This window comes from Cydia strobilella, chromosome 23 (genome assembly GCF_947568885.1).
Source record: "Cydia strobilella chromosome 23, ilCydStro3.1, whole genome shotgun sequence".
Lineage (NCBI taxonomy): Eukaryota > Metazoa > Arthropoda > Insecta > Lepidoptera > Tortricidae > Cydia > Cydia strobilella.
Genome location: NC_086063.1, coordinates 10393198 through 10405609, shown reverse-complemented (window position 1 = coordinate 10405609; position 12412 = coordinate 10393198). Strand labels below are relative to the sequence as shown.

The window sequence follows — 12412 nt, the reverse complement described above, 5'->3', positions numbered from 1 at the left end:
CATTAAATCATTTTACGGTTTAGACTCACTTGTTTTAGTCACTCGCGCGACATGTTTCGGAGAGCCTAGGTCTCCTTTCCAGGGACCGGACAACCCTTTCCGCGATAATACCCTTTCAATGGGCAACACTTAAACACGGCTAACACATTGAAAGACTTTCCCTTTTGAACTGCAAGCCCATTCATACCCCTACCTTTGACTAACCCTTACCGAAAAGCTAACCAAAAATAAGGCTAGCCCTTAATAAGGGTTACCCTTATCTTTAAGCGCTTTTTATAAAGGTTTCCCTTTGCGTGAAAGAGACAGGATTAGTATATATCTACGGTAGTGTATGAAAAGGAAAGAAAATACGTGCCTAGTCAAAGAACGCCGCCGTCGCCGCCAACGATCGCTCGGATTCGAAGTAATGTGTGCTTTATGAACAAGGTAGACGAGTTAAATTAGCACGCTTATATGCTAAAAGTGAAGCCCTTTATAAGGCTAACCCTTATCAGCAATATGCAAGGTGTTGGTGAGCGGATGATAAGGGTTTTGTAAGGGTATTTGGGCTACCGATTACTCAAATGTGGTAGCTTTATATAAGGGTTTTTAAAAGCAAAACAAAGGGTTTCGTCTGGCAAAGGGTATGGTGAGTTAAGCCTTATGCAATACCCTTATAAAACCCCGATAAGGGATAGCGGGCCGGTCCCTGCTCCTTTCTCAAGCACTAATAGTGCGAGCAGCGTTCACGACGACCGTGTAGTGCTTGAGAAAGGAGACCTAGGCTCTCCGAAACATGTCGCGCGAGTGACTAAAACAAGTGAGTCTAAACCGTAAAATGATTTAATGTTTATCAAAAATATTTTGAAAACATTAATAATACCTAATTCGAATTGCCAATTTCGTTGAAAACAAAATTGACGTCACACCCGGGGGGAAGGGGTTTGCCAAATGTGACTAGGAGATGGGGGGTAAAAAAAGCTAGAACTTCGTGTGAGGTAATTAATGGATGACCCCTTTTCTCATACTAATTTTACTTAATCATGAAAGAATTTGACGATTATGATAATAGTGCATGCATGTATTAATTTTGTTATTTAGTTATAAGTTAGTCTTAAGTATATTGTACGTCCGTGATGGATAAACTGTTGCTTATTCCTAAATGTATTATTACAAACATCTCTGTACACAGTTATTCAATCAATCAATCAAATGTTTTATTCGTGATAAACTTAAAACTAAAATTACATACAAAAGTATAACTAAAGCTATAGGAATTTATAAAATAGGTAGGGGTTGAAGTTTACCACGAAATGGTCTCGCCTCAGCATAAATGCTAACCCGAAGGTCAGCGCTGATCTTCCGGCGGGACCATTTTGGGTCACGATCGCAGCCGTACGACACGGCCCAACCATAAGCTGAACGCAGCCTTTGCAGCAGCGACCAGCGCCATTTTGTCTACTATTCAATAAATATTATCTTATCTTAATCCACATTCGAGTAGTATAAACTACAAGTATCTTGACCTCAGATTAAGAGCAAGCGGTTAATCTAATCATGCAAAGGGCAAGTCGTTTCGTTTAATAGAAATTAGTGCAGGTGAATTAGAAATGAACTAGAAATAAAACCGGCCGTGCGATTCGGACTCGCGCACGAAGGGTTCCGTACCATTACGCAAAAAACACGGCAAAAAAATCACGTTTGGTGTATTGTTTTAGTATTTGTTGTTATAACGGCAACAGAAATACATCACGTGTGAAAATTTCAGCTGTCTAGCTATCACGGTTCGTTAGATACAGCCTGATGACAGACGGACAGACACACAGACAGACAGACAAACAGCTGAGTCTTAGTTAGGTAGTTTTAGACCGTGATTACCTTTTGTATTATTTGTGAGCTCCCGATATTTCGACGCAGTTACATGCATCTTGTTCACGGGTGACTGAAGATAGCGGGTGGGTGTCAAAGTTGTGTAAACAGCAAGATGGAGAAGAGAGTTGTGTAATTAGGTAGTAACTATACTCAAAACGTATTAAAAGCAAGTCTAGTTACCACATGTTTGTATATTCGTGTCTAAATCTGTGTCGAACCCGTCAAACAACACTCAACATTCCGTTCTCTAGAACAATTAAAATTCTACAAATAGCTGCCAGAGCGAAAGCGAACTCGCGAATACTAGATTTATTATATACTTCGGAGCATTAAAATTGGCTCATTCTGTAGAGAAATATCATAATAAATATACAGGAATAGTTGATTTTCTAATAGTATTATAAATGCGACTTGCAGCAGCAGCTAAAATATACCAATTTTATATGTTTAAATACAAAAGTTTATATACCTATATAATTATATTCATGGTCAGCAGGTCACTATCAAATTATCCTTAACCAAGTACAAATTACATCTCTTTCCATTCTGTATTTCGTAAAAAAGACAAGTATTTCGAGATAAAAGTTTAAATTAGGTATTACCAACAAAACTGGCGGTAAGTAGACTTTATTAAAATTTTCCGTGTGTGGATCGGTAAACATCTGCGATGCACTACAAAATCGCGGCCCCAACAGCATCCTAAAACCATTATTATACTGGATTCTAAGGGCCCTGAGAGCCTTTTGCGTGTAGTTAACCCACGGGCTGCAGGTGTGAATGGTCTGACAATATGTTTAAAAAAAACTAATGCTACGAAGTCGACAGAAGTTAGCTAAAAGTATACAGCACATACCCATGACTAATAATGGAATGTATGCACCGGCGGTGGACGGAAGCGTGCGTCTGCGGCCCAGTTTGTGTAATTGCACGTCCTATTTAGCTACTTTCTTACTGCACTTCCGGCTTACTAACCTTTTTTTAGGGTTCCGTAGACAAATAGCAAAAAACGGAACCCTTATAGATTCGTCATGTCTGTCTGTCTGTCTGTCTGTCCGTCCGTATGTCACAGCCACTTTTCTCTGAAACTACACGAACTATACTGTTGAAACTTGGTAAGTAGATGGTGGTGGTGGATGGTGGTGGTGTGAACCAACCGCATTAAGATTTTCACACAAAAATAAAAATAAACAATAAATTTTGGGGGCTCCCCATACTTGGAACTGAAACTCAAAATTTTTTTTTCATCAAACCCATACGTGTGGGGTATCTATGGATTGGTCTTCAAAAATGATATTGAGGTTTCTAATATCATTTTTTTCTAAACGGAATAGTTTTCGCGAGAGACACTTCCAAAGTGGTAAAATGTGTGTGTGTGTCCCCTGTAACTTCTAAAATAAGAGAATGATAAAACTAAAAAAATATACGATGTACATTACCATGCAAACTTCCACCGAAAATTGGTTTGAACGAGATCTGGTAAGTAGTTTTTTTTAATACGTCATAAATCGTAAACCGCAATTTACCTTTCACTCACGTTTCGCATAAAAAATACATTGTTAAAATTATGTAATGTACGGAACCCTCGGTGCGCGAGTCCGACTCGCACTTGGCCGGTTTTTTAAATTCCTACATAAATAAGTAATACATTTTTGTTAATACGTCAACGAGCATCTGGGTTTTAAAATAAATTTTACTGACTGTTACAGCGCCGTACAATTTTCACCACACCAAGGGCCCGTTTATCAAAAGCTTGTAGCTTGATACAAGTGGAAGTCCCTTTTTGACAGCTTTTGTTAGAAAGGGACATAGCTACAAGCTTTTGATAAACGAGCCCCAACTCGTAAAGGCCCTCTTTATTCACCGAAATGAGAAAGCTGACAGGTCATGTCCGTAACAGTTTCGTATCAAGAAATGAGTATCCGAAAAGGCCTCCTGTAGGCTGATCAGGTTAGCGTTAGATAATGCAGTGATCCGTCCATATGCATCGCTCGCAGCTATTGAGGTAGGATATATAGATCTAAGGCACTGGAATTGGCTCAACCCTATTTTTTTTTATACCACGTCGGTGGCAAACAAGCGTACGGCCCGCCTGGTGGTAAGCAGTCACCGTAGCCTATGGACGCCTGCAACACCAGAGATATTACATGCGCGTTGCCGACCCTTTAAAAACCTGTACACTCCTTTTTTGAAGAACCCCATACTGTAGCCCCTCGGGAAAACCTCGGCAGGGAGCTCATTCCACAGCCGAAGCGTACGCGGGAGGAAATTCCTCTTAAACCGGTTCTAGGGTGTGAGGATGAACACCGGTCTGGTCATTTCAATGTTACGTCATCAGTAGATGGGGATACTTTTGAAAACAGACTCAGTTCCGGCCATTTGAATAACATATGACTGCGTAAGCTATTTCCTTTTGTAACAGTAGGTATATCTCAAGATATAATCACCCACTCCTGTCATGTGTGTGTGTCTGTGGGTAGTGTGGGTGTCCTGGTTTATGAATTATGTATAAGTCACTAGTTATAAGAAACATGTACCGTTTGTGCCCAAATAAACATTAAAACACTGTATCTCCTAAATGCACATTTTCGTATTTTCCAGTCCGCTACCTTTTGTACAATCATGCCGGCCGCTAACAGCCGCTAATGGAGCTCAAAAGTCGTCATTTTTTTTCATTTGTAGACTGCCTCTTTCACACCCATGAAATGTTGATATAAGTGACGGCTTCCCTTTTGAACACTTTAATTATACATATAACTGTGATTACGAATATAAAGCTGATGCGCGGCTTACCAATGTGATAAGGTATGAAGTGACACAGAATAGTATATTGTTAATCAAGGGATAAAAGGCACTCATCTCTGCCGAGGTGTTTTGGCGCTCGAACGCAGTGAGAGCGAAAATAGTCCGAGGCTGAAATGATGCCTTTGACCCGAGTTAAACACTCTACTTTTCATTTCGAATACAAGGAAAGTAAAACGCATGTGGTTTTTTAAAAACATGACTAAGAATACATTTTTATAGTATTTCGTGAGGGCACTTTCAATTAACAATTCAGGCAAAAGTATCGTTATTTATGGAATGGAGAGTCAAAAATCAAAATGGAAATTGTATAACAAATCCATTGAAACTCAAATTTTAATTGCTTATCGTAAAAAAAATAAAAAAATCGTACTTCGAACGTAAAATGCTCTAGTGCAGACACGTATCATTTTCTGTACACCTTTTAGAACAGGGGTCGGCAACAGGCGGCCCGCGGGCCGCATGTGGCCCGCTAACCTCTCACTTGCGGCCCGCGAGCCTCCCTGGCTATTTTGTATGTAATTTTGACAAACGACAATACCTGATAAAGTCATAGATATTAGCAAAGTGCGGCCCGCGTCAATTTCGTTAACTGCTATGTGGCCCTTGGCTGCTAAAAGGTTGCCGACCCCTGTTTTAGAACAACAATGACCCTATTTCAGAGCATGAGAAATGAAAATCAAATTCCTAAACCGTAACTACTGAATAGAACGCGGCAGTGAGGTGTATTTTTCCATTGGAACATCCAGTAGCAGTATAAACACGAACCGCCCTTCGTCCACATTGCCGCCCTTCAAGCCCCTTTCCATTTGTTATGCAAACCCCACCACACAGACTATCTTCATACTCATACCTAACTAAAACGTGGTCGATATCAATCAGGGTTCGTATTAGCATAAAGTAACTTATACTAGAGCGGTACTGTAACCCCAGTAAATTCACTGCCATCTGTCGACACACTTCAAAACTAAAAATGAAGATTTGTAAAAATACGATAAAATGTATTTAAATATAGATAAATGATTTTTTTATTTGCATTAATTATTTTTATATGATTTTAACCCATGTTCTTTCACTGGTATGCGTTAAAATTATAAATAACAAACGAAACAGTCAACGCCATCTATACGACTGTAGGCCAAAACTAGTAGCGCCCTCTGAACGAGAATAAAATTTTCTTGATTTTCGAGGCACGTTTTTTCCTTAGACTGTATCCATCTATTACGGAGTTATATCTATCTTTGGTATTAGGTAAACCACAATTAGTTTAGAATGCACAAAATTGCCTGTCAAAACTCAAAACTACGATAAAAATGTTTTTTGTAAAAGTATATTCCATATTCCATGATAATATACTTAACCACCCACTGTTTCTCCTAAATTAAATAAAAAATAAATAAAATTCTCGCTAGCGGCCGCTATCAAAAGTGGTATCGTTTGTAGGGTTCCGTACCCAAAGGGTAAAAACGTCCGTCTGTCTGTCCGTCCGTCTGTCAGTCACCAGGCTGTATCTCATGAACCGTGACAGCTAGAAAGTTGAAATTTTCACAGATGATGTATTTCTGTTGCCGCTATAACAACAAATACTAAAAAGAACGGAACCCTCGGTGGGCGAGTCCGTCTCGCACTTGGCCGGTTTTTTCATTTGTAGTCTGCCTCTTACACACTAATGAGATATTCATATAGTATAGTTACGTCTTCCCCTTTACACACTTCAATTAGGTATCTTTAAGCATAAGCGTCATTCTAGATATGTGAGGTAGACACATGGGAAACTAGGCCTTTCAGGACTTCCTCATGACTTTTCATTCATCGAATTGTTCCTGCACTGGTAAATGGAAAAAAAACACTGTAAAGTTCTGAGAAGTTCATTATGTACGACCCAGGGTTGAATTTAAAAGCGCGTTACCGTTGGGATAACTCTGCGCGGTATATTCTATGATTGTTTTCAGTATTTGGTAATCACATAATGAAGAATAAAAACACTTTGTCATATCAAATGCATCAGTAATGCACAGCCCTATCGTACGAGTATCATAATGCATTACATCGAGGCTAAAAGCCGATCGATTAGATGTGGTAGGGTTATATGTAACATCACTAATACGAAAGCGGTCAGTCTCCATCTCATAGCTATATGGTACGTATGTAAAGCCTGACCAGGAATATATGATCACGCGCCATGTTGCGGAATTTCACTGGAACTAATTTTTTCATACTATACTGAACTGTCACTCTATACATGAGAATAACAGCGCCCTCTTGACAATGATCATATATTTCTGGTCAGGCTTTATTAGTAAATATGTCACAATATGAAACCGTTAACACTTACCTGTTTTACTGTAAACCCTGAATCAAAACGAACATTTTACGTGAAAAACATAGATTTTTATATACATTTTTTTTGATTTTTAAGGAATCGCACGATCTTAATAATCGTCAAGTCAGAAAGCTTCTTTATAATCTCAAATTCCTGTGTATTTTTATTTCTGTAAAATTATTAATAAATATGAAGGAATACCAAGCTTGTGTACGTAAAATACGAAGTAAATAACATTATAACTAGCTTTATCTTCCCCAATATAAGTATATATTTTTTTAATTTATCGATTCAATTATGCATTTGTGTAGGTTATAAATTGGTTCACGAAAATCATATTCTGTAAGTGTAAATATGCGTAATAAATTAATTAAAAATAATTAAAAGAAATAATGCCCTGACTGCAAACGCAAATCGGAGCGCGTGACGTCACGTTGTGAGAAACACGCACAGACAAGTTGTCAAACCTGGCCCCAATTTCACCACGGTGACAGGTGCGACAATTGTAAAACATCAATGTTGCTGATGTCACAGGCATCCATGGGCTACGGTTACCGCTTACCATCGGGCGGGCTGTATTCCTGTTTGCCACCATCATTGTAATATTTAAAAAAATATTATTATATCGGCAAAAAACAGGTACGTTTATGACAATTGTCACAAGATTTATAAGAATTTTCGGTAATTCTTGACAGGAAATAAATTCTGTGTCGGAATTTTGCGACAATTGTCGTGTTTCTTGTGACAATTGTCATTAGCATCGCAAAATAAGTACTTATTTATTGGCGATATAATGGAGTTTCTTTTAAATTAAAATGTTGGTAAGCTTAGAATTTTAAAAGTGGAAAAATTACTGCCTTGGCTGAGACTTGAACTCACGGCCTCTCTGGAGTTTAAGTCTCACCCAAGGCAGTAATTTTTCCACTTTTAAATTTATTCTAAGCCTAATAGCATCAATCGCAGACGTTTCTGCTTGTTAAAAATTAATTTAAAATGTTGGTGTCAAACAAGCACACAGCCCGTTCGATGGTAAGCGGTTACCGTAGCCTATGGAGGCATGTGACGTCAGTAACAGTGATTTCGAAAATTGTCCCACCTGTCACCGTGGTGAAATTGGGGCCTGGTGGTCCTCTGGCACCGACAGCAGTTTGTTTATCACATCGTTACGTCATCCAGATCACGTGACAGCTAAACTAATTAACGCCGATTTTTTTATTAAAAATTAATGAATAAATATTTTAAATTTTTTTTTTTGCAATAATTGCGTGTTTATCTATAAAATGAAAACAGTTCAAAAAAATAGTCAACATCCGTATTAATCGCAACACGAGCTTGGTATCGGTATCGGTAAAGCAAAGTGACTGACCTTGAGGCGGCGTAAGCGCGTGCGCGTGCGCATGCGCGTGCGCGTGCTCGGCGTGCGCGCGCGGAGGCTGCTCGTCTTCTAGCTTGCGGGTGCTGCGTTCCACTGTGGAATTAATCACATTTTAGTACTCTTCTTTTATTCTACACATATCCTCAACCAGATTAAGTGCCAAAGCTTATGTTATGAAGATGCAGCCAGGAAGGTGACCATTGGGATCTCACTTGTGCTGGAAGCCTTTCTCGCTTTCTTATCGCCTTGTGGTTGACGAGCGGGGTGTATTAAGTCTATGAGACGGGATATCCGGTTGCAACTTGTACTCATGATTATATATTTTTCTCAAAAATGGACGGCAAAGTCGACGTTGCCGGTTAAAAATTAGGTCGCGAAATGCGTAGTTTATGGTCAGTCAAAAAATTAAAAAGTTAAAAACATTGCAGTCTCGATTTCGGGACTGCAATGTTGCATACAAATTCCATTATTTGTCGAGTTCCAAACTTTTTAAAAGTTGAAGTGGCCATATCAAATGAAGGCATAGGTCTATTAAACAGCCAAACAGATGATCAGTACTTATTATTATAATGTTGGTACCGCGACTATTTAGGTGTCTCAAATAGGTTGGCGTATTTTCAGCAGAAAAATACACTTCCATTTTTAATTTAAAAAATAAAACGGCGGCAAAGCAAATCTTTTTAGTTTTTTCTGTGAAAATATATACATAAGAACGTTGCTTCTGTAAAATATTTCTATTATATTTGCATTTATTGCGCCATTTTTGAGAAAAGCACTATATATTACTCGGCTGAAAGGCTACTTGCTGGCTTCGGATTCAATTAAACGGACTCCCAAGGTCGTCCGTTTAAAACGAATCCTCAGCCAGCAAGTAGCTACTTCCGAGCCTCGACAATAATGTACTATTACTTACTGTTGAGAAAATGTGCTGTGCTCGCAGCCTTTTTCGCTTTCTTGTCGTCTTGTGGTTGATGAGCGGGGTGTATTAGGTCTATAAGACGGGATATCCGGTTGTTGTGGTCGCCGGTTATAATGCACGCTTCTTCCACGGATTTGGCGCAGTTGCGATGGACGCGTAACTTGCAATCTGTTGAAATAAGAAAGTTTTTATAGTTAATATTTTTTAAGTGTAGACAAATATTTTCAAATCATTCATCTCTTTTATACAGTCGTCAAATCATTTGTCAATTTGAAGTCTCCTATTGGGAGAATCGTCAATCTGAGAATAAACGAATTTTTAAAGGCTGTCCTAGAATATGTGGAAAAAAAATCCAACTATATTTTTTGTATTTTTCACATTTAAATTTATTAAAGTTATTTCAATCCTACATACTTAATGAGAAGAAAATTACACCGAAATAAACGTCGATGATAGCAATTTCCGTCATAATATTCGGTTAATATTGTAATCATAATCATTGGAAGGCTCTTGAGTAGCGGACGGATCTTTCCTAGGGGGTAACTGCACAAAAGATCCCTATGGGTCGAAGTGTATCCGTAAGGGCCCCCGAAACTATAAGATAAGATAAGATAATCATAATCATGATTTTTTTTAACCCAAAATCTACGATATTTTACTGTCAAACAAATAAAAGGTTCTCAGTTTTTAGGTCAACGCCTGTCTTAAGGATTTGCCACACTGGATGCGTTATGCGGGCAGCGGTCAGGTCAAACTTCAACTTCAAAGGTTGCTGTCAATGTTGTTTATACATAATGCGGGTTTGACCTGACCGCTGCCCGCAGAACGCATCTTGTGGCAAATCCTTTAAAATCGTAATTCGAAAAGTCATTAATGATCGACTACTAGATTTTTAATTTAATCGATATTGTCTATGGTAACATACCCGTGCAGAAGTATGCCTGAGGAGCCAGACCCCATATGATCTCGTCGCAATAGTGGCAGTGTGCCTCCGAGGTCAGAGCTTGCAGTTGTAGGTGGTGGCCGCGGACGATAAACTGTAAAAATAATATTATTACCAGAGTTCGGACAAATTATCGTTTTTTTTTTGTATGGAACAGGATAAAAAAATTGAACAATTTTGAACTGCAGTTTTGAGTTTAATCTGGAAATTTTATTCAAAAATACTGTACATAATTGGTCACTTTGACCGTCAACATTGATTTGATGCTGCCTGCCCGTACCCGGTTTTGAACTCGCGTCCTCCAGATCAAGTCTCACGCTCCTACCGCTAGGTTCCCAAGACTGAAGAAAAACATTGTAAGAAACCCTGTGTAATGGCGAAACAGTGGTGATGAGATGATGATGATGTTTGTTAGAAGATGATGATAAACCTAGGAGGATATATAATATAACCAACGGAGACGCCTTTTTCTGTACCAAAAAGTGCTAATTTTTGCGGGGGAGGGGAACGTCAAATGTATACACATACTTTTTTTTTCAATCTAGTTTTTAATTCACTAACTGGTCGCCCAAGATACAGGCTATGTCTAGTTTGGGGACCCCTGTTCATACTGTTATAAATATTAGTACCGCTGTATGCGCGCAACCTGGACCTCATGTATACCATTTAATTACTTAAAATTATAAATAAAAAGTACAAAAATTTGCCCGCGAAAAGCTAGTGAGCGAAACGCTCGAAACGCCACGTGACGTCACGCGTTCGACAGATTAGTGTCATTAGTAGCAAACGTCAGTTGGGCCGCCCAACGTGTGACGTCATCACGCTCTGTCGAATTCGCGCCAACAATTATGAGCGTTTCGACCGCTCAAAAATTTTTAACATTTTAAATATTTTTTAATAAAATAATGTTAAGGTTTACAAAAGTATTTTTATCATTTCCGGTGTTCCAACGATATAAATTATGAAACCAAAAATAAAAATAAATTCATGCATGGAGCTAATAGCCATGTCAGATAAACGTCAGTCCATACATTGTGTATGACCATTGGCTGAGTATTTTTGACAGAGACGAACGCCTGTTAATGGGTACTGGGTTTGGTTATATCATAGAGTAACTGATACTAGAGCGTTACTGTCATAGTAAATTTTGTAACCCCAGTAAATTCACTGCCATCTGTCGACACAGTTTAAAACTAAAAATGAAGATTTATAAAAATACGATAAAATGTATTTAAATATGGATAAATGATTTTTTTTATTTGCATTAATTATTTTTATGATTTCGACCCATGTTCTTTCACTGATATGCGTTAAAATTGTTAAATAACAAACGAAACCGTCAACGCCATCTATACGACTGTAGGCCAAAACTAGTAGCGCCCTCTGAACGAGATTAAAATTTTCTTGATTTTCGAGGCACGTTTTTTCCTTAGACTGTATCCATCTATTACGGAGTTATATCTATCTTTGGTTATATCCTCCCAGTGGCAGTGATAAAGCGTGGTACATACCGGTTGCGGGTTCATCTTGGCGAGCTGCTTGACGCGCTGCTTGTACAGCTTGTCGCGCTGCAGGAAGCCCGCGCGCGCGCCGCCCGCCGCCGCCGCCACGCTGGCCGGCCTGCACCACATACAACATACAACCCACCATTATTAGGTTTGCCGCTGTCTCTGTCACATTTCGCAAGAAAGAACGGGAAAGATCATGCGCGCCAAGTGTCAATTTTGATCGAATTTTTTATTTATTTATTTTTAATTTAAACTTTATTGCACAAGCAAAGAAAAATGTGCAAATGGCGGACTTAATGCCAAAAGGCATTTTGTCGATTTTTATTTATTTTAAAAACGTTACCCTACAAAATCGAAATTCGAAAGCTATGAAATTACTATTTAAGTTAAGATTGTTTTTTCTTCTTTTTTTTGTTTATAGTATCACATGATAAATAATCGAGTAAAGTTGGATTAAAAGTCCGAGTTAGAGGTTACTTTGGGAATTAATTGTATCGAGCGAAGTGTCATAATTCGTGTATCGGAAGCTATGATATTAAAGATAATATAGTCAAGAACTACATATATTTTTTCCACGTCTACGAATATCAATGCCTATTAGAAAAACATGATCATATAAGGAGATTTTTCGCCTTCTGGCTCAGGGAACCGCCTTAAGGCTTGGCCAAACACACGGCATGACGCAACGCCGCGT

At 38.6% G+C, this 12412-nt stretch overlaps 1 protein-coding gene across 1 annotated transcript in view; it reads right to left on the bottom strand.

The window, feature by feature from the left end:
- The window catches only part of LOC134751717 (uncharacterized), a 173963-nt gene that overhangs the window by 55416 nt on the left and 106135 nt on the right, over positions 1-12412 (bottom strand). Inside the window, exons 14-17 of the mRNA XM_063687162.1 lie at positions 11722-11830; positions 10193-10304; positions 9262-9435; positions 8340-8441 (exon numbers count right to left, since the gene is read on the bottom strand). Of these exons, the coding sequence (XP_063543232.1) occupies positions 8340-8441; positions 9262-9435; positions 10193-10304; positions 11722-11830 (497 nt within the window). The remainder of the gene's footprint in view (positions 1-8339; positions 8442-9261; positions 9436-10192; positions 10305-11721; positions 11831-12412) is intronic.